The sequence below is a fragment of the Cynocephalus volans genome, chromosome 8 (assembly GCF_027409185.1).
Source record: "Cynocephalus volans isolate mCynVol1 chromosome 8, mCynVol1.pri, whole genome shotgun sequence".
Taxonomy (NCBI): domain Eukaryota; kingdom Metazoa; phylum Chordata; class Mammalia; order Dermoptera; family Cynocephalidae; genus Cynocephalus; species Cynocephalus volans.
This window is the reverse complement of record NC_084467.1, coordinates 25,757,205-25,780,892: the sequence shown is the minus strand read 5'-3', so window position 1 is coordinate 25,780,892 and position 23,688 is coordinate 25,757,205. Positions and strand designations below refer to the sequence as shown.

Here is a 23,688-nt window from a genome sequence, read left to right as displayed (position 1 = left end):
TGTAGTTTTTTAAGTACGTCCCTAAAAAATACTTTTTGATCACCAAGGGGGAAAGTGTAACTTTACACTGGAGAAGCCTGGTAGACATTATCTCAACCAAGGATCAAAGTGATCATCAGGAATGAGACAAATTGTCAAGGTGAACTTGTGTGCCCCTCGGTAGGACGCGTTGAGAAGACCGCGCATTGGTTCTGGGATAGTCCTGCCTCTCACGCATCACCGGGATCCAGTCAGGATTAGACAAAACCCAGCTGAGGGGTCCTACAAATTAGCCGCCCCGCGCCCCGCGCGCCGCCCGTCGCTCCGCCGCGCAGCCCGTCGCTCCGCCGCGCAGCCCGAGCCCGCCCGGCCGCCGACCCTCCCGAGTCCGCGGCGCCCGACGGCTCCAGACACGCCCGGCGCCAACCCCGTGCCGGCTTCCCGCCGCCGCCGCCAGGAGGCTCCGCGCGCCTTCCCGCCTTTCCCCGGGCCAGGCCGGGCCGGGCGGCGAGGGGGCGCGGGCGGCGACGGCGCGGCCGTTGTCCCGCAGCCCCTCCCGGGCGCTCAGGAGGGGCCGGCCCGGCGGGCGAGGAGGCGCGGCCGGGCGCGGGGAGGGGCGTCCCGGGAGCCCGAGCCCGCCGCTCCCCGCGGGCCGCCCCGGCCGCCGCCGCCCGCGCCTCCTTTGTGACGGTCTCCAGCCCCTCGGAGCCGGCGCGCCGCCACCGCCGCTGCGCCCCGGGCTGCAAATGGCGCCCGCGCGCCCGGCGCCTCCCGCCGCTCTCCCGGCCCGGGGACGTCTGGGGACGGCGCGCCCAGGGCCCGCATCCCAACGCCGCCGCCGCCAGCGCTCGCCGGCAGCCTCGTCCCAAATATACCCCGGCTCCCGAGCCTTCCTGCTGTGGGGACCTAATGGAGTCCCAGTAACCATTACTAAACAGATCTTTTTTTAAAATGTGGTAAAATACATATAACATAACATTTATTATTTATTTATTTATTTATTTATTTTTGCAGCTGGTGGGTACAGGAAACCAAAACCTTGACCTTGGTGTTACATTTATTTTACAGAACAACTCAGTGGTATTAAATGCATTTATAGTGCTGCACAACCTTCACCGCTATCTAGTTCCAGAACTTTTCCATCACCCCAAAGGGGAACCTGCACCCCTTGGCTGTCATTCCCCATTCCCTCCTCCCCGCACCGCGGGCAACCACCACTCTGCCTCTGTGGATTTGCGTATTCTGGATAGTTCATATAAATGGAACTTAATATGTCGTCCTTTGTGACTGAGTTCTCTCACTTGAAACTTAATGTTTTCAAGGTTTATCATGTTTTAGCATTATCAGAACTTCATTCCTTTAGATGGCTGAATAATATTACATTATATGTATATATCATATTTTCTTTATCCATTCACCACTTGATGGACATTTGGGTGTTTCCACCTTTTGGCTATTATGAATAGAGCTGCTAATGATCGTTCCTGTACGAGTTTTTGTTTGAATACCTGTCTTCAAATTCACTTCTTTTGGGTATGTAACTAAACAGACTTATGCTCCCCTTCTAATGGAAACCCCTACAGCCCCCTGCAGTGTTCCCCTATCAATTCTGGGAGCTCCAGGAGGTGTATCCTGTGAGCCCCCCGCCCCAAATTTCTGCCTGCCATGATTTTCTTGATACAATAGACATGTAGGTCAACCTTTCTGCCTTCCCTAGGGCCCCTGTCCCCCCACTATCCCCACCCGGAGTTCCCAGCTGCCAGACCCATGGGGTTCCATGTGATCTGAGGGAACTCATCCCTTCTTGGGAAGAAACTGAGGTGTTTTTCTTCGGAAGATTTCTTTGCTTTTTTTTCTTTTTCCCAATAGCTGGCCCATACAGGGATTTGAACCCATGACCTTGGTGTTGTAAGCTATTGTAAGGTTGTTGAGTTAAATGGCCAACCCCTACCTTTGGAAGATTTCAACAGAAGGACAGGGCAGTGGCCAGTTTGGAGCTGGGGCAGCCATTTGGTGCTGCTGAACGAGCTGCAGAAAGCTGTCTTCTGAAAGTGGCTGGGGAACCTCACACAGGCCTGGAGAGAAGTGGATGAGGACCATGACTGACCAGGAGCAGCCTTAGTCCTCACTTTCTAATTCCAGGCAACCTGCTGATATACTCTACTAAAAGGTTCATAAAAATCACTCATTTGAATTTGAAACAAATCCTCTTAAAACTCTCAAACTTCAGTTTGCATCACACTCCCCTGGGATGATGCTGAGGCTGATGCTGAGGCTGATGCTGATGCTGTTGGTCCTGGGGCCACACTTTGAGAATCACTGCCTTAAACTTGCTTGAGTGTCTGTTCCTTGAAGCCAAAAGTGGCCTGACCAAGACAGGTGCTGTGGATTCCCTCCACGATGTCTGCTGCTGAATTGTCGGTGCCTGGAAAAGCTGAAATCCTAGCAGCCTCCAGTGTTCAGCATTAGAGCCTATCCAGGCAGACTTAACCTCCCTTTTGGCACGTGAGCCAAAGCAGTACTGAAAATACACCAAGGACATACAGTGTTGTGAAAGTTCAGGGCAATGCCTCTGCCCTCCTTCCTGGCAACAGGGGTTCAAAGCAGTGCAGTTTGAGCTCTCAGCATCTCACTAAGATTATGAGTCATGAGCCTTCTGTTTCTGTCTGTAGCTCTCACACTGAAGGCTCATGCACCCTTCCTCAGAGCTAAGCCAAGTGACCATCTTTCTCCCGGCCAGATCCTTCCAGCAACTACCTCCAAAAAACTTTATACAGATCAGCTATGCCCCCTCCACTGACTCCGATACATACCAGATATGTTTAAATTCTAGTGATACTCACAGACTGGTCCAAAGCAGGGACTTCCTCTACCTCTGTTATCTTTATATAATAGATTTCCTGTCTTGCCCAGCATTCTAGATCATGGGTGGGCAAATTCTCTGTAAAAGTCCAGATAGCAAATATTTTAGGCTTTCTGGATTAAAGGTATCTATTGCAACCACTCACTCAACTTTGCCATTATAGTGCAAAAGCTGGCATATACAATACAAAAAGAAGTGGTGGTGCCTGTATACCAATGAAACTTTTACCTATGAAAAAACAGGCAGCAAGCAGGATTTAGTGCTAGCTAGTATTTCTTTTTTTACTATTACTAAATGGAGTTAATGAGTCTTCAAACAGATGGAAAGTGTATTTAGTGTTAGCAGGTCTACATTGTTATGGGGAAGCTTTTAAAAATCTATAGGCTATAAATGCTTTTCTCAAGAGCAGGCAGTGAGCCCAGCTAATCTTAAATAAACCCAGCTTCAACATTTAAAAAAATGTAAAATTATATCAATATATTGCTGAAACTGAACCAACTTCCTGTCTTCTAGATAGAAATATTTGAAACTGTTGTTTAAGCAGAAATAATTTTTAAAACAAAAATATGCACGTTTTAAAGATTTATATTAAAAATGGAATGCCAAGACAACAGAAATAAGTCAGATTTAAATTACAGATTATATTCACTAATTTATTACTTTATTCTCTCTTGGTTTTAGTTCTTTATATATAAAAAAGTAAAAACAGCAAAACAACACACAATCTGGACAACACCGAACCATAGAAACAGACCTGGTACATAACCACTTTAACATAAAGACCAATTCAGTTCCAAAAAGCAGAAAGTTTCCCACTTAAAAAGGTATGACTTGCCATTGTTTTAATGGTCAAGATTATTTCCAACTTCGGTTTCTATTTTTTTTTTTTTTTTTTAGCAGCTGGCCAGTATGGGGATCTGACCCGTTGATCCTGGTGTTATCAGCACCATGCTCTACAGAGTGAGCTAACTGGCTCGCCCCTTCTCTTTTTTTTAATAGCAGTTTTGACAAGTGCCTTTAAGATGAACTAATCCACTTGGAAACTTGGCAGCCAGAGATAAAGTCAGTTTCTATTTTTCTAAGAGTTGTTGGAAAGTGATTGTAGAGCTCAGAGTTTACCATGGTAATGTCTCCTGTAATTTTTGTGGTGTTTGCCTTACTTTTCTGTTATATAGAGTCCCACATTACCTGTTCAAGTAGTGGTCAGTCTTTTTTCACAGAATCTAAAGTGTCCAGGCTTGGGACACTTTGCACAGAACTAATATAAGGAAATAGTTGGTTTTAACACCATGGGACAAAGAGGTGAGAAAAAAAATGTTTGATGGAAGCTTCTTCTGTGCAGAGATCTATTCAATAGTTCTCTTTATTTTGTAGGGTTTTTTTTCCCTTAACTGAAATCTTGTCCACAAAATTCCTCATTAGAATTTTATGTAAAATAATTGCACTGAGAAGAAGTTAACTAAAGTGAAATTATGAAGGATTATTAACTCACTCATGTGAGAAGATCAATCCTCAACTCCTTATTGTATTCATTCTAAGAAACTGTTGTAACCATTTTGACCTTAGCCATTCTAAAATTTGCAGTTCTCTAATTCAGGTTAGTTTCAGATTCTGGAAGGAACAGAAAATGGATAAATTACATTTGTTTCTGAGGACAAAATGAGCAATAAAGGAACAAAAGACACTTTCTTGAACCTGCTGAGCCTGTTTCTATTCTAAATTTGTCTCTAGGGTGTCTCAATCTGACGTTATAAAAATCAAAACAAAAATTTAGTTGAGACTATTTCCTGTTTATCCCAGGTTGATTTAACCAAACTTAAGGTAATTTGCGTCTTTGATAGCTCTAAATTATTTTTAATCCCAAACTTGATAAATATTTCATTACTAACCAGGAACACTGCTTCTAGGTATTTTTAGATTAAGTGGCTGATCTGTTTTACTAATAACTGTTGTATATTATTGCAGACCCTTAATAAAACTAGCTATTGCGGTAGATTTATTAAAATCCACTGAGTCAAGAAATACCTAAAATACATTTTCACTCAATACCATATTATATGGGCTGCTCATTTTAAAATATGTGGTTTTTCTGTTTCAGATAAGATTGTCCCTGTCAAATTCCCTGAATCATGCCCTATCTATATTTCAAAAATCAGTTAGAGAGGTTGGAAAAAGTAATTTTAAGATAATGTTGTACATGTTTTACCTTTGAAAGTTTTTACAAATTAAGTAAATACATTAAAATCAAATACATGATAAATATTAAATAAGTGGACAATGAAAATTTTGATTTGCTGTGTGTTTGATGGTGGTTTGTTTTTTCAGATACCTGTGGGTATTACAGGATAAGGAAATTAAATTAACTCCCCCATCCTCAATGTGTGATTTCTCCCCATCCCTGTCTGAGCATTACTAGAATGCAGGCCATGATCACACAAAGCATACTTTACCATACAAGGCCAAAACAGCATTTTCCTTTGTGGCTTTGTTCTGATGGGTACCCAAGGAAACAAATGCTATCTGTGGATGGTCTTTTCTGCCTGCCCAAACATTTGTTTGTTATCAGCATTGGCCTGTCAAGACCTGGTTTCTGATCCTAACCAGCTGTGTGGGAACTAGGAACTAGTCATTTCACTTCTCTGTACAACGGAGTTGGACTATACTGTCTCTAAGGTCCCTTCTACCTCTCAAATCCTTTGATTTAATGGTCCTGTCCTATGTCTATTCTGATTTCTGGGTTGTTAACTAGTTCACATGGCCAGCCAAGACCCACTCCACATGCAATGGGGCTCCTCTCCATCTGTCAGAGTAATAATACTCTATTTCTATCTTATTACAGTGGATCAACAAAATGGGAAGTTATTTATTATTGTCATTGTTTTAATTTTATTTTTAACAAATAATAATTGTATATATTATATTGTTGGTTTTTGTAAAATAAGAAAACCATAGCATTTGATGCACATTTTCTAAAGATTAAGATATTCTGAAATGTTTATAGTATTTTTTACATTCCTGAATCAAACAGGTAATTTAAACACTGTTAGTGTCTGAAGCCACCATGTTTGGAAAAAGGCAAGAAATTTCAGAAACTAAATTGCTTATAAATAGTATCCTGAAGCTAGAAGTTTAGTGGATGGGAAGGACCACAATAACAGTAGCTTAGACAAGAAAGCCTTCTCTGAGGCACCAAGACTGGGTGAGGTGTTCCACACACTCTCAGAGCACTATACTTGCCTGTGTTGTCACATGCAACACTTTGTGTCCTAATTGCTTAATTGCTAGTCTCCCTGATTATACAATGCAAGTTCCTTGAGGGCAGGGATTGTGCTGGCTCATTGAAGTATCCCTAGTAAGGACTCCATAAATAACTGTTGCATAACTGTTGAATAAATAACCAACTCTCCACACTTAGTGATCTGCCAGGAGCAACAGAAGCAGGCAAGAGTAGCACCACATGAAGGAGCGATGAGGCACTGTTACTAAGTGCTTAGTGTTTGGTGATTGCCAGGTGACACAGGTTCCCATCAAAATATGACTGATGGAATTCTCAGAAATTTCCACTCAATAATGTCCCTATAGTATTACATTCTATACCTGCCCACTACGAGTAGCACCAAAATATACATGACATTCTGATGGGATCATTTTGACGGTTTAGCCAACTCTTACACATTTCTCAGCAAAATTTGCAAACAGTGTATTAATGACAAGCAACTAAGCACAAAGAATGACCACCATTCAAGAGAGGGAAAATGAGTTAGTGTTGGCTTTTTTTTAACATGAAATTCCTCTGTCTATATTTTATAGGAATTAGGTAGAGTATCTATGTGCAATTGCTTAGCATAGTGTTTGGTAAAGGATTAACGAAACCTATTCCCCCTTCTGTGTGATAATTTGACCTTTGTCTAACTTTCTAGCTCTGTTGCCCTAGCAACCTAATAAAGAGTCATACATCAACTATGTTGCTACGCAACATTACATACGGTAGAAATGACCCCTTCTTGGTAAACTGCATCTGGGCTGGAAAAACTATAAATACCTGACAGGAAGCAACAGCTTTGGGCTTCCTTGAATACAGTCACCCTTGGAAGAGGTATTTCTTTCATGGGGATCCTGGAAGCTATATCTACGGAGCGGTTATAAGAGATACTTGCTCGCATGGGACAAAAGGGTTAGAAGCCAGGGCAGCTTCCATAGTTGCCTAATGTGGACCTGTCTCCTTACACCTGAGCTATGCCACACAGACAGCTGCAAGGGACTCCTACAGCAGAGCAACTTCTGGTTCTGCCCTGCTGGCAAGCTGTGCTTCCCATCCTACATCCTAAGTGAATCTGATGTCAACTGTGGCAGTTATGAGTTTGAATGTTTCTAAGCATTCAGTCGAGCCTAAGCAGTCCCCTGGGGTCACTGCAGTACTATTTGCTTGTTTTTCTGATAGTAATAGATGCTCCACAGGGGCAATAGATAGTAAAAAATGTGAACCTGTTTGGCATATTTTTCTGCTTCCAAAAAAATCCTGATCGTACCTTCCATTGTCTGTGTGACAGATAATCCATGTCCATTACATGTCACTAAGACGTGCATCTCAAATTCATGCCTTCCCTCAAAATCCCCAAGCTTGTTACTATTAAAGCTTCTTTGTCAAAGCACATTCCCACCCTAACCTCTACTGATTTTTAATAAATTACTTACAAAGGCCCAAAATTCAAATGATGGATATAAAAACTGCTCCCCCCCACAAAAAAATCATAACTGTCAATGAAGAATTGGCAGTAGCAAAATTATCTACCTGGATGGTCAAAACAGATGCTAAATGGCTTCTTTCAGTTATGAAGTTTCCATATCATCTGATCACATAACGGCATGAGTTACTGTCACCTTTTAAAGTTAGAACATGTTAGAAACCAACCAAACTACTCCTGCCCCCTCAAAAACTTTTCATTTTTCTCTACAGAAGCATCATTTGAAGAAAGGAATTCAAATTTCCAGCCCTCCAAAGAAAGATTGAGGAACATAATATTGGGTGGAAAGACAGAACTACAAAAGCAATAAAAATCAATGAGAACATTGTCTATCATAAGCAACTGAATAAAGGGCCCCCTTTTTGGGTTAGAAGATAGTTTGATCACATGAAAGCATAGGACAAGCTACAAGAGACCAATAACAAGAGGAAGTACAGTGGTAATGCTCAAAACAGAGTGCACTAGGAACTTGTCACCTACCCCAACCCTCTGCTCTCCCTACCCCGTTACGCTAGACTCCACAGAGAAAATTCTATTCTCAATGCACGAGGGACACACGAGAAACACCTAGATGCCCAAATGACACAGTCTGAGTTCACTCAACCAAAGGCCACTCCAGTCTTCCCCACTGCTCTCAGAATCAGTGCATGCAGTCTTACCCGCTGACTTCCTCTTTATGGGGTTTGTCACAAAATCAATTAACAACAAAATTCTGAACCACCAGAATACTCAGTTCCACAGAGTTTTGCAGACCACTAGGCCAGCAGCTTTCTTAAGGAAAGGTAGTGTAATGGCTACCAAAATATTTCCATCAGAATGGCATCTTTCTGCCATATGATCAGAAATCATATGCTGTATGTCATTTCTTGATTACTAAATTTACAAGCCTTATTTACATCCTTCCCAACCATTAAGAAGGGGTTCCCATCCCCCAAGAGAAACAATTTCCCAAGAATGCCATTTCTGAGTTCCATTACAAGTAAGAATCCTGTTTCCATCCATGCAATATATCTAACAAGAGACAAAAATATCCCTTTGTGAACTTGGACTGAATGTACCAGAAAGATGCCAGAATATAAACTAAATCACTAATGGTCTGTGTTGGGCCCAACTGTGAATATATTTATAAAAGTATCACCAACTCCACGAATTTAACCTCAAAGACACTATGACTATAAATACTGACCATCAAATGTGAACATACACTTAAAAGAGAACCAGATTATTATCTGATAGTACAGACAAAGAAGTATATCCTTTAAGAGTGATAGAATTCAGCAATCCGGTTATTACCAATGCCAACACACAAACCCCAAACAGTTAACCAGGCATGCAACAATCTGAGACATTATGAAAGAAAAAGAATCATTTGAATATTAAGCCATGTTCCATTTTCACGTTCCATTTTCCTCCCAATGATTCTTCTATTTTAAAATTTAACAAAATGAAAAAAAAATTAACAAAATGATCAGAGCCCAGTAATGTGGTCTGGGAGTACGAATCAGAGTCAGAATTTCTAAGTTTCCACATCATAAACCTAAATCAGATCTTGGGCAAGCTGTGAGCCATCTGGCCTCAGCTCCCCATTTTACTAATCTACTACCTTCTAAAACCTGTGGGAACGTAAGGGCTTATGAAATATTACGAAGGCAAAAGATAGCCTAAAATAGAACACAAAATTAAGTTTACTCATTAAAGTTCATTTTAAAAATCCTACCTTATCTTATAGGAGGGATTCTCAACTTGGTACTATTGACATTTTGAACTAGATCATTCTTTGTTGTGGGACACATTGTAGGATGTTTAGCATCCCTGGTCTCTACCCACTAGGTGTCAGCAGCACCACCCTGCCAAGAATGTCTCCGAACATTGCCAAATGTCCCCTGGGGGGCAAAAACACCCCCAATTGAGAACCACTGTCTTTACAGTGATATCTCTAATGTAATATTATGTACCCAGTGATATGAACAGGTCACAGGATCACTGAAGAGGATCACTACTCTACCAGAGAGAGCAGGCAGAGAAGTTGAACTGTGAGGTAGAAAACTGATGTTAAAACATCAGAAATAACTTAAACAGACACAGCAAAAATATTAAATGAAGCTCCTTGCAAAGTAAATCTTCTACTCAGCCATTTAGGTCTCCTTTTTGCTAAGATCCCTCCTTTAAAATAACAGCTAATATTTTCGTTTCAGAGAAAAAAAGTGTTTCTGGTCCCTAATCATTTTCAATGTGTAACTCTTGATCCAGAGCAATATTTTTCAGATTACCTGGGGGAAAAGACCAGTTTTAAAATTTCCAATCTACCAATATGCGGTTCTACTGTATGGACTGGTACCCTACCTTTGTACTGTGTTGCTTACCAGTTGACCACACGTGAACTGGTCCATACCTTGTTCAAGAAGATGAGGCCACTGATCACATGCATGCGTGTCAAAGCAACGTCAAACTGCTTGAAACAACTGTACTAAAACTAAAGGAAGACAAGGGGATTCTTTTAAAACCATTTTGGATACTTTAACATAAGACAAAATTATGAGAGTGCCTTCAGTCACATCCTTAATCCTTAATATTTCCTGCTCTTTAGTCCTTTAAAGAAGTTCAGCCTCTTTTGTTAGAATAATTGTATGGGTGCAGAGTGGGTGAAGAGCAGACTGGTTTTAAAAACCTGTTCTTCTGCTAACCTTCTCTTTCTCTCAAGAGGACCTTTTAAAAGGTGAACGATTTACAAGTATAACTTGTTTCTATGGGCTTACACTTTCCCTCCAATTAAAGTTCTAGGCATAAACTAAGAAAAAGAATGTCAGGGGTGGCCACATTTCCACGTTACTGACAGCAATGGCTCTTGGAAATGGCTGGAAAAAGTACGGGAGGATTTTGGAGTTTTGCCCAAATTACTTGTTTTATGATCACAGACAGGTTATTTGTGTGTGTAAAACAGTCATATACCAAACCAGACAGGGAAACTACCCAGACCTGAGCTCATAAGCTCTCTTCTTGAAGCTAACTTAGAATTTAATTCAACTGGGCAAGCCCATGTGCCCTAAAGAGCCTTTCAGCTCCTTTCCATGCTTGTCTGTATATGATTACTCCCAGCCTTAAAACTGCAATCTTAGATTTAGAGAGTACCTTTTAAGATCCTGTAGCCAGACAGCCCTGCCTGCTTTATATAGATGAAGCTTTCTCTTTAATATTTTGCCAGAAAATTAAAATGTGGAATTTGTTACAAAAGCCTTGGCAAAGGTAAGATTGATCCTAAAACTTAATGTATTCTTGCCCACATTTTTAGAGAAAGAGGATGATAACAAAGAAATGCAGAGGATTCAAACAATATGAAAACAAGCATGGAGATTTTCATATCTTTCTCATACCGGAGTTTGGATGCACAGCAGGAAAAACAGGAAGCTTCTGGGCCTACTTTGATTCACTCAGAATTAAGGAGTAGCCAGCAAAGCCCTCAGAAACCAATGGCACCACACTAAAAAGTTATTAGTCTTTTGAGTCACAAAATCCAACCTCTACCATGTAGTCTTACAAAAATGCAAATATAGTAAGAGTGAAAAAAACGGTCCTCTCAGAGTTCCACAAAATTGGACAAAAGGTGGCTTTCAACCACAGAATGGACAATAAATTCTAAAATTTCTTCCCCACCAATTTATTGCTATGTAAGTGTCTCTCGGTCTGATAAGTTGGGCTGAATTTGTGGTTTGTCATCAGAATCATCTCCAGTGGGGTCGTTTTCCTCACCAGACTCCACATAGATTGGCCAGTCATTGTCTGTGTCACTCTTTTCTTGGCTTTCAGATGAAGCCTCTACCAAGCTAAGGTTGATGGGCATCAAATCATCATCATCATCATCGTGTGTGTCTGTAACGCAGGTGCAGCTGTCACACAGCCCAAAGCGCCGCAGCCCCTGAGACAGGTGACTCGTGAAGGTTCTTCTGCAGCCCTTGCAGATGATTGGACGGTTGGATCTGTGGACCTATAATCACAAGCAGACACAATAAATGTCCCAGAAGAAGGGTTGAGCCATGGTCTACAAGGTCCCATATGATCTGGCCCCTGCCTGACTCTCCAGCCTCATTTCTTGCCATTCTCCACCTTGCTTTCTCTGCCACAATCTCCATCTTACCAAGGTTCTTTCCACCCCAGGGCCATTGGACATGCATGAAACGTTCCCTCCTCCCCATCACCAACCCCTCACCCCTTACTAACACCTTTGAAGGGAGTCTTCCCTGATGCTCTGGGCCAGGTTAGGGACCTCAGCTATATATTCTCACCTATGTTTCTTCCTTTGTTGTACTTCTCACACATCATCGGTAAAATTCACTAGACCCTAAGTTCTGAGAGAGCAGGGATGGAGTTTGTCTCATTCATTACTATATCTCTGATGCTTGCAGATAAAGGGCATGCAGTGATCTGATTAGGATTTTAGACATGGTTCTTAATGTTCCTTGGATTGTTTAATTAGTAGGAAAGCAGATTTGCTAGAGAGTAAATAGTGTATGCCCCAGATGTGCCAACACATGCTTCACCCTCGATTTTCTTTTTTTCTTTTTGCTTTTGGCAGCTGGCTGGTAAGGGGATCTGAACCCTTAACCTTGGTGTTATAACACCTCACTCTAACCGACTAATCTAATGCGCCAGCCCACACTTGACTTTCTCATTGATCAATGCAAGTCTACTTATGAGAAGAGAACCTGATCTTTTCCCTCACACAGCTCCCCTTAAGGGTAGGAGCCCCAGGAGTCCCCTCTGTATAAGGAACTATCTTTCTAATGTGTGTCCTCTTCAGGAACTCCAACCAATAGGAGCTCTGTGAACCAATCAGAGAGTCTCTTCTAGAGAGCTCTGGATGCAGGATACACACAAGAGGCAGAGACAGGACAAGGGTGAACCAACAATTATAGCAATCCTAGTGGGTGTGAAGTGGCATCTCATGGTGGCTTTGATTTGCATTTATCCTATGACTAATAATGTTGAGCATCTCTTCATGTGGTTATTGGCTATTTGTACTTTTTTTTTTTAACGGAGAAATGTCTATTCAAATCCTTTGTCCACATTTAATTGGGTTGTATTTTTATTGCTTGCACTGTAAGAGTTCTTTGTATATTTTAGACCCTTATCAGATATATCCCTTAAGAATATTTTCTCCCATTCTGCAGTTTTTCACATTCTTGACAGTGTCCTTTGAAGTCCAAACTATTTTTATGTTGGATTTTCCAAAGACTGATTGCCTTGCTCAAAGATGATCTTAAATGCAACATTTTCTAAACCACCTGAATGCTTTTTACCTGACGGGAATCACCACCTCACATGGAGACAGAATCCTAGAAGGCAGCTAGAGGGGAGGACCTCTGAGGTTGGAGCCCTTTTTGCTGCCCACACGTAGCTCTATAAATGGCAGTATACCAACCCCTACCCCCAGGTGCTGGGGTTGGGTGAGAAACTGAGGAAGCAGTGTAGCAGAGAACCCTGAGCAATACCAACACCATCTTGGATAGATACTCCATTCTCATTGTCAGACTAGCCTCCTCTGTGTGAGAAACTGTTAACCTTCTCATAGAAACAAAAACTGTTGCATAGAAACAGGGACCAACCATACACAGTGAACTGTTACATGGGAACAAGAACCACACACAATGAAAGTTTTTATGCTTGATTGCTTCAGTTGCTCACTTTTGGCTTCTGTAACCTAGCTACCTTGCTTGCTTTGTGCACCTGGACAAACCCATGTGCCAACGGGATATGGTTTTTGCCTTTATAAACTCCACAAAACCAAGGCGCAGGGCTGTTCTCCCAAAATACCTAGGGGAGGCAGTCGCCAGCCAGCTAATAAACTCTGTTAAAATTCTTAATTAAATGTTTGGTTCCTTTTCTGGGTGACAACCTCACAACAGCAGCTTACCTTCAGCATCACACCAGTGGGAGGAGACCCACAACCTCTTGTCTAAGCCCTGTTCTCTGCCTCATGACAACCATCCCTGTCCAGGATCTAAACTTTCTTGATTCTTCCTCTCAGTAAACCAGTCTGTTAAATATAAGTTTCAACTTTCTCTAAGTGCCATTAGCCCAGCTCTAATCTAGTAGAAGAAACATATGCTCAAAATTCTCTGAAAATATCCCAGTGGACAGAGGATGAGAGACAGGCTGGTTGTACCCTTACATTAGACAATTTCATGAAATGCCTTTGCTGTGACGGCAATGCCAGCAGGGACACTTACACTCAGGGCATGGCTCCGCAGGTGCTCCTGTCGAGTGAACCTCTTGCCGCAGGTCTCACAGGGGTAGGGCCGCTCGCCTGTGTGCGAGCGGATATGCCGCTTGATGATACCCTTCTGTTTGGCAGTGTAAGGGCAGAAAGGACACTTGTGGAGCTTGATGGGGACCACCAGCACATCACCTGGGGAACCAGATGGATTGATTTAGCTGTACTGTAAGCAACAACAACCTTGGCCACCCTCTGTCGGATGGGATCTGGGGATGGGGAATCCCATCAGCCCAGATAGAGACGGAAGACATCAACTTCGCCGGCAGCCAACAGTAGAACCTTGTCTGCTACTCCAACTCTGTCTTGCTCCCAATCAGCCAGTGGGTAAAGTGGGCTTCTCATGTTAGGTTGCAAGGAGTGCCATAAGGCACCAGGTTTCACACTTTTCTGACTGTAACTCACAGTTAGAAATATAACTTACATTACAGCTTCAGAAAGCTCATGCCTTCATGTGGAAAACTGGAAAAGCTTCCCGAAACAATACTCACTCTGATAGGGTTTTTTCTATTTGACTTCATTTTAAGACAATGCTGAGTGAGACCCTGTTATAAACTGAGTTTTGTCCTCCCAAAATTCATACTTTCAAGCCCTAACCCCCAATGTGACTATATTTGGAGATAAGGCCCTGAAGGAAGTAATAAAGATTAAATGAGATCATCAAGGTGAGGCCCTAATGACAGGACTGGTTTCCTTTTAAGACAAGCAAGAGACACCAGAGATCGATTGATCTCTCTCTTTCTCTCCTTTCCGTCCACCCCCCCCCTTACTCTCACCCCCTCCCTAGTGCATGCACAGAGGAAAAGCCATGTGTGGACACAGCAGGAAGGTGGAAGTCTGCAAACCAAGAAGAGAGGTCTTACCAGAAACCAACCCTGCTGGCACCTTGATCTTGAACCTCGACCCTCCAGAACTGTGAGAGAATAAATTTCTGTTGTTTAAGCCACATAGTCTGTGGCACTGTTATGGAAGCCTGAACAGACTAATACAGATCTCATTACCTTCAAAAAGTTTGAAAAACTCTGTTACGATGGATCAGACTTCTGAACCAGAATTATCGCTTTCTCGGGCAGTAGTTCCTTCTTCTTCTTCTTTTTTTTTTTTTTTTTTTGGCAGCTGGCCGGTACAGGGATCTGAACCCATGACCTTAGTGTTATTAGCACCACGCTCTAACCACGTCATAGGATTGTAGTAAGAATGAAATAAAATAACCCCTAAAGCAGAGCACCTGGCACACAGTAAGCACTCACAAATGTCAGCCACTTCTGTCATCATCATCATCTCCTCAGCCTTTCTTTACCAATTAAGCAATCCAGGCTCTTGTGGTCTCGCTCAACACTGCAGTCACTCTTTCCTCTGGGACCATCTCAGGACACCTAACTGGGCTTTGTCTTTCTTGAGGTGCTGCAAAAAGTATGGCAAGCTGAATTCCAAGTGAGAACCTAACATCCTGTTATGAAAGGATGAAAATGATTCTCTTTAGTTTCTAGTTCCCATCCTGATAATGCCTAACATTTTACATAATCTATAGCATCTCCAAAATCTGTTTCCTAGGATAGAAGCAGCAGCTTATAGCTCATCACCGCATACATATGTTGGACTATTATATTTCTCACTGATCACACTCGTACCGAGATGCCTATAAAAACAGGGACGGTAATCTGTTTCCTAGGATAAAAGTAACAGCTCATAGCTCCTCATCCTGCTCGCTCCTTTGGCACCGCAGAGTCTTCCTGTCATCTACCCCCATTACCTTGGCTTTGTACTATACCCTTCTTCCTGATTATCTACAAAAACATAACATAAAATGGGCCCAGCATAAGTCTTTGGAAAAAACAACTGTTAACTATTTCTCCATCAGAAAAGTATGAATTATCTCAACACCTTCCTTCCTCTTTCATGATCTGACTCCCCCAATACAACAGTTCACTTGAATGCCTGTTACATGCCAGGCACTGTGTTAAGGTTCATCTTTACTAAGACGTCTGTTTCTTCCCTCAAGAAGTTAAGACTAGCAAGAGAGAAAGACATGCAAACATATTCATACAATATGATATACCACATGCAAAGTTCAAAGTGATGAAGAAATATAGATAAGTAAGTAATGATTTTCTCTAGGAGTTTAGAGAAGATTTTACAGAGGTGACTTTTGAGCAAGGTTTTAAAGGATGAACAGGAGTTCACCAGGAATTCAAGACAGAGAAAGGTATCTCAGGCAGAGGAACAACACATGCTTAGGCATAGAGGTAAATGAGAATACAGAGTATAGGGTAGGAGGTTAGGAATAAGGCTGAGGAAGGGGTGAGAAGCAAGTTGTGATGGTCACGTCGTTCATTTATTCAGCAAATTTATCCTGAGCACTGACTCTGTGTGAGCCTCTGTTCGAGACCCTGAGGATACAGCAGTGAACAGAACAGACAAAAATCCCTGCCCTCATGGACGTGACATGCTGTTGTGGGTCAAATGTGTCCCCCAAAGGTTCATGTATTGGAAACTTGACCCCCATTGTAACAGTGCTAAGAGGGTGAGAAATCAGATTATGGTATTTGAAAAGTGGGGCCTTTAAGAGGTGATTATGAGATAGGAGGTGCTCAGTGTCCCTGGATTTGGGTTTCAGGACATACCTCTGTATTTCAAGCCACTCCCTGAGTTCTCAGGCCCCTCCTCTAGGTCCTCCCCTAGAGGACAGTTACTGTTGCTGGTTGGACCTATTTTTGGCACAAGGGCTGGGGAAATTGAGACCTCAGGGGGCTAACTTATGCAAATTCAGTGGCCAGGCATGCTCAGTAGAAGGGGGTTATACAACTCTAATAGTCAAGGAGTTAGGCCACACTCTCTCTGTAAAATCTGTATCTCTTATTCGTGACCTTAAACCTGTTCTCACTTTCTACTGTGACTCTGCTCTTGAATTCTTTCCTGAAGCAGCATCGAGAACCTGGTAGGAGGACAGGGTGGATTGAAGCCAGCTATAAGGTCTCCCAGACCCCTTCTCCTCTGTCATCAATTAGATTGTGAGGACTTGTCAATGGATTGATCCATTCATGGAGTAATGGGCATGGTTCTGATGGCTTTAAAAAGAGAGCAAGTGAGAAGGTTAGCCCATTCTTACTATATGATGCCCTGGTTGCCATGGGACCCTGTAGGGAGTTCCCACCCAGAAGAAGGCCCTCACCAGATATGTCCCCTGGACCGTGGACTTCCCAGCCTCCAAAACTGTAGGAAATAAATTTCATTTCTTTACAAATTTCAGACATTCTGTTACAAGCAACAGAAATGGACTAATACATATGCTCGGGAGCTTGGACTTTATTCTGTAAGCAGCTAGAATTTTAAGCAGAGGAGGTACATGGTCAGATTAGACTTTTAAAAGATCCCTCTGGGGACAATTCAGGTAAAAGATTTAAGAGACACAAGATTAAAGGCAGTAAGTCCAGGTGACAGGAGATGAGTCTGGATGAGAGATGACATGAACTAAAGCAGTGGGTATGGAGGTGGAGAAGTAAAATTAACAGTACTTCACATGACCATATTGCGGGGGTTGGGGAGTAGGGGAAGGGAAACAAAAGATTCTAAATGACATAGATTCTGGGTTAGTCAACTTCGTAGATTGTGCTGGAATCAACTGAGGCAGGGAACACAGGTGGAAAAGTAGGTTCAGGAGGAAAAAGTTCAGTTCATACTTTACTGTGTTTGAGGCCCATGCATAATGTCCAAGTGGGAATATCCAGATTAGACAGATGAAGCTGGAGCTCAGGAAAAGAGGAGAAGAATATGGTTTTGAGTGTCTTCAGAGGACTGGAGTGGTTGCTTTCACTGTAACCTGGAACTCACTGAACACCTGCTTCCCTTCAGGCCTATCCCATCGTCCTGACACTCTGGGTCAGAGGTGGGCAGGGTCCTTCCTGTGCTTCACTGTCATTTTCAGACCACTATCCCTCCCTTCTTCCTGAGATATTTGAAGCTCACACCATCAGATGATACCACTGCTGTCCCTCCTTGTGACAGTCATCCAGGGGCCCTCGGTCATCTCCTCATTCCTCAGAGATCTGATCACCTCGCCTTCAAATACGACTCCTGGCACAATCTTGGTTTGAATATCAACAATGACCCTTCCATACACTGGACTCTCCATTCCTTGACCTCCTTACCTCCAAATACCTTGTCCCCCACCCCATCTCAGCCACCTGACCCTATGCAACCAACAGCTCTCACCTCTGCCTGCATAGTAGAATCACCTGGGAAACTTAACATTAAAAAAAAAAATGCTCATGTCCAGGCTCATGAATGGGGTGGGGCCCAAGCATCATATTTTAAAGTGCCCCTCCCATTCTAATATACGTCAGGGATGAGAATCACAGCCCCATACCTAGATATTGCCAACAACTGTATTTGTTCCATAACCCATATTTCAAGCACCCCACCTTCCACTCACCAGCTTATATTTTTCAGCTCACTCCCTAAGTGTCTTGTCTCACCAATGACCTCTACCACTGCTAAATCCAGTGATGAGCTCTTAGTCTGCCTATACACAGTATCCAACATAGCTGGTTTCTCCTTTTTCTTGAAATACTTTCTCCTCTTGGCATCCATCACTCTTTCTTGATTCTCCACCTGCCTTACTGGCTGCCCTTTCTCAGTCTCATTTGCTGGCTCTCCCTATTTTCCTGACCTCTAAATGCTGGTGTTCCCAGGACTCAATTCTTAAATTTCCTATCTTCTCCTTTTAGATCTCTGAGCTCACGAAATATATAGGTTTTAAATCCCACGGGTCCACTCATGCCTCCCAAATTTATATCTCAGTTCTGACTTCTCCCCAGAACTCCAAACTTGTATATGCAACTGTTTGCCAAACATCTCCACTTGGATATCCAACGTGCACTGCAAACATCACATGTTTAAATCAACTGCTCAAGCTAAAAACCTTTGGGTCATCCTTAACTCTCCTTTTTGCCATGTTGTTCATACAAAGCATGAGCAAACCAGCTCTACTTTTGTGATACAGCATAATCCTAATCCAACCACTACTCACCTCTCTACTTCTACTGCACTGACTCAGGAAGCAAGTCTCTCACTTGGTTATTTCAGTCCTCTCGCAAGCAGTCCTCCTGCTTCCATTCTTGTTCCCCTATAGTCTATTCTCCATGCAGCACCCAGCAGAATCCTTTAAATATGTCATTTCAAACCACTGCCTGGTGAGACCCTCCAGTGGCTTTCCATTTCAGAGTAACATCCAAAGTCTTTCCCATGGCCTTCAAGGCCTACCTGGCCTGTCTGCACCTAGCCTCTCAGATCTCATCCCCCCTCCCCTCCCACCACCTTGCTCAGCCAGCTCCAGCCACATCAGCATGCTCGCTGTCCCTTCTGTTCACTCACGAAGTACGATCATGCACCTGGGCCTCTGTGCTTTGTTCTTCCCTCTGCCGAGAATGTTCTTCTCCCTGATATCTGTACAGTTTGCTCTCTTACTCCCTTGAGGTTTCTTTTTTTTTGTCGTTTTTTCGTGACCGGCACTCAGCCAGTGAGTGCACCGGTCATTCCTATATGGGATCCGAACCCGCGGCGGGAGCGTCGCCGCGCTCCCAGCGCAGCACTCTACCGAGTGCGCCACGGGCTTGGCCCTCCCTTGAGGTTTCTGCCCAAAGGTGACTTAGAAATATCTTCTCTGTCAACCCTAAATAAAGTAGCATCCCCTTAACTCTCTATCGACCTATTCCTGCTTTAGTTTTTCCTCCTTAAGACTTATCACCATCTGATGTACTATATACTTACTTACTTGTTTATTGTGTGTCTCACCACACTAGAATGTCAGCTCCACAAGGACAAGGACTGTCTTTCATTCACTGTGATTAACAGTGCCTGGCATATAGTAAGTGCTCAATAAATACTTGTTAGATGAATGAATGAATGATTGAACAAATGAACAAACAGGAATGAAGAGGTGTCAGAGAAGTGAGCCAGTGATGGCATGCTGGATACACTGACATTAAATGACCCTGTGATGAGGCTGAACAGGAAGGGGCAGAGGTAAGAGCAAATGGTCCTCATAGTGTCAAAAGCCAGGTGAGGAAAGAATTTCAAAGAGAAATCAGAATCCACTACTGAGAGAGGTCAAGTAAGATAACACCTGAAAATCACTCACTGGATCAGCTCTAGAAATGTACAGCTGACTTCAGGAGAGGCGTTTTAGTGGTGTAGATGGGGTGGAAGCCAGACTGTGGTGGACTGAGAAAAGAGTAGGAGGTAAAACAGTGGAGGCAGCCAGTGCAGGTGAAATTTCCAAAAAGATGTGGAAAGTGCTGCAACTGGGGTTGAAGAGTCTGGGGGAGGAAAGATAATAGGGGGACCTTATGCTTTGACAATGTGTGCTAATGTCAGGGATGAGAAATGCAGACCCTGAACAATCTCCCTGCCCTGGTCTCCCATCTCCTCACCATCTTGTGCTGAGACCAAATTAATCTCCATGAAGCACAGATCCTGTCCATTCCCAAGCTCAGAAACTACCAAAAATTTCCCTGTGCCTACAGATAAATCCTCACCTTGTAGCACTTAAGATTTTCCATGATCTCACTCCAATCAACTTCTCCCCATGTCTCTTCTTCTTCCCTCGATGACACTTCCATCAAGCTTCCCTGATCTCCCAGGAGGAAGCCACTTCTCCTTCTGTTGGACTTCTGTGAACTCGTACCTCTGAGGGTCTTTCAGCCCTGGTACTTTTCTGCCCTGTTATGTCATTTACATACATGTCTTATCTCCTCTAAGGCACCATCAGTTCTTTGAGGGCTGCATCTACGTCTAATTTATCTTTGTGTCTTCACATGGAAGGTGCCCAAATATTTGAGCAGATAAATAAAAAAACAAACAAATTAATCCTACTCAGCGCCCTGGCACTTGGAATAAATTTACCCTGGAGCCATGTGAATGAACCTGGCAGACAACAAGCATGGCCAGGGGCCAGGGTGGCTGCCTTACCAGAGTCCCCTGTAGTTAGAAATCTGACTATCTGGACTCATAAAGACTGGACTTGAATGAAGGTGGTACACAGCCAAATTACTATTTCTTGATACTTCTCCTACTTACAGGCAGCGGGGTGGAAAGTCCTCTATCCACTTGTGCTGCCTTCACAGGTTGTTGAATTGAAGCCAGGCCAGGTTTCTACTTTAACCTGGGCCACTTAACAGTTCTGCATTCTTAGGAAACTCACTAAACCCTTCTGGGTCTCAGTTTCTCCACAATTCCTCTGCCAAACTTATGGGGCATGAGAAGGGTCTAATGGATATTAAAGGGTGCTCACAGTCTGTGAAATGCCATTATGCACATGGAAATGAGAATTTCTTTTTTTAAAAAAAAAAAAAAAGATGACTGGTAAGGGGATCTCAACCCTTGCCTTGGTGTTGTCAGCACCACGCTCTCCCAAGTGAGCCAACCAGCCATCCCTATATAGGATCCGAACCCGTGGCCTTGGTGTTATCAGCACCGCACTCTCCCGAGTGAGCCACGGGCCGACCCGGAAATGAGAATTTCAACAAGTTCCCACAGTGTGGTCACTGAAACAGCTGCCATCTTCCAAATTCTGGTTAAGCTATTGTCTCTGAGGACCAGAAACAACATTTTCAAGTTTTTCAAGTCTAGTTTTTTTCTTTTTTCTTTATTTTATTTTATTTTTGTTCAAATCTAGTCTTAATCAGACATACCAGTGTTCTTGCTTTTAAAAAGTGAAATTAGGGCCGGCCCATGGCTCACCTGGGAGAGTGTGGGGATGATAACACCAAGGCCACAGGCTCGGATCCCTATATAGGGATGGCTAGTTAGCTCACTTGGGAGAGCGTGGTGCTGACAACACCAAGTCAAGGGTTAAGATCCCCTTACCGGTCATCTTTTTAAATAAATTAATTAATTAATTTAATTAAATAAAACAAAAAGTGAAATTAGGGGCTGACCAGTTAGATCAGTTGGGTACAGCATGGTGCTGATAACAGCAGGGTCTGGGGTTTGATCCCTGTACCACCCAGCCACCAAATCTCCTATGTGTATAGAACACATTATCACATGTGAGAAAAAATTCTGAAAACCTTCTCTTTTAGTCCTCACAACAGCCCTGTGAGAAAGGCAGGGAGGGATGATTATCCCCATTTTACAGATGACAAAACAGGCTCAAAGAGATTCAATGATTTACCCAAGGTCCCACTGCTGATTAGTGGAAGAGAGTGGGTTCTTTCCATGTCTCCAAACTGCCCTCAACATGCTTATACTCTAGTTGTAGAACCGTATAACACAAACATACACAAAGAAACAATGCCCTGCATACAGCAGGTGCTCAATTAATGCCTATTGGTGGCAGTGGGGATGGCGGCAATGATGGTGCTGATGATGATGATAGTGACAATGACAGTGGTGATGATCATGATAATGGGAGAACACCAGGCACAATTGGTGTGTTCTAAATGACTGACAGAGATGACGAATGCTAATGGAGCTCACCTGAGTCTTCCCCACACCAGTCAGTGTGGACGTCCATCACGGAACTCATGGCTACTCCTGCATCATCTGGTCTTCCCTCCAAACTCCGAGAAAAGTGATGGTCTGCATCGTCTTTGCTCTGGGCGGCACTGTTGTGCAAGAGTGCCTCCAGGAATTGCTTCACGTGGTAGTTGCTGTAGGCCAAGTCAACAGCCTGGCCTCTGGGCAAGCCCTCCTCCATGTGGGCCAGGCTCAGCGGGGCAGCATACTGCTGCAGCTGTTCACCACCTGCCACCTCCACTTCGTCAGCATCAAATTCCACCTTGGGCTCTATCCTTTTGGGGGGAGTAGAGAAGTCACTCTCAGCCAAGCCACTGCCCTGGCTATCTTTCACCACCAGTTCCAAAGGGTGACACCCTCCACAGTCACCACAAGAGGACTCTCTTAGGCAGTCTTCACTCTCTTCTCCCTTGGCTGGAGAGGAGACTAAGCTCTTGGTACCACAGAAAGTCCCCTCCCTGCCTGAACTCGGACTTCCACTGTCAACCTGATGAGCTGCTGCTGCAGCTGCCGCAGCCGCCGCCGCTGCTGCCACTGCGGCAGCCACAGCAGCCTCCTTCTCCATTTTTCGGCAAATATCAAGGGATGATCTGATGTATGTCTTGCAAAAGTTCACCACGTCATTCATCTGCAGGTAGCTAGCAGCTGACATAACTTCAATTACATTCTCCCCACACAAATCCAACTTCCCAGAATAGAGGAAATCTAGGATAGTGGAGAAGGCATCAGAGGTGACAATGTCCAAGGAGGCGGTGCTGTGCCGCCCACTGTCCTGGATATAGTGAATGAGCAGGGCTCGAAAGTAGCCACTGTTAGCAAACAAAATGTTCCTGTGGGCCTTGAAGATCCGCCCTTCCACAATGATGCTGCAGTCACAGAAAAAGTCCCTCTTTCGCTGTTCATTCAACTCCCCCAAGAGCTTAGTGTAATAGGATTGCATCTCCATTTCTCCACCAGCTGCTGCTCCTCTGGAGTGGCCTGTATCTCTGCCAAAATTTTTTAAAGTTAATTCACAAATCCCAACCTTACAAATAAGAATTTTTTTTTTTTTTTTTTTTTGACTACTGGCCTGTGTGGGGACCCAAACCCATGACTTTGGTGTTATCAGCACCATGCTCTCTCAAGTGATAACAGGCCAGCCCCAAGAATTTCATTTTTAATTCTTAAAAAATTCTTCCAAAACTACTGGTTTCATAGTGCCTTTAAGATATGGGCTGTTTTGGATCTAACAGAAATCAGAGGTTATCCAACTGGGTTAATTTATGAAAAATAACAAAAAATAATGATAGCTAACTGCATGTTGCACAGTACTTAGT

The 23,688-nt window shown here is 43.3% G+C and overlaps 1 protein-coding gene across 1 annotated transcript; it reads right to left on the bottom strand.

Annotated features, from left to right (window-relative positions):
- Positions 1 to 11,248: 11,248 nt before the first annotated feature.
- ZBTB8B (zinc finger and BTB domain containing 8B) lies at positions 11,249 to 23,318 on the bottom strand. The gene is made up of 3 exons (XM_063103849.1): positions 22,334 to 23,318; positions 13,812 to 13,990; positions 11,249 to 11,569 (listed from the first exon to the last, which is right to left on the bottom strand). Exons 1-3 carry the CDS (start codon positions 23,316 to 23,318, stop codon positions 11,249 to 11,251), a joined length of 1,485 nt encoding a protein of 494 aa, XP_062959919.1.
- Between the last annotated feature and the right edge of the window lie 370 nt (positions 23,319 to 23,688).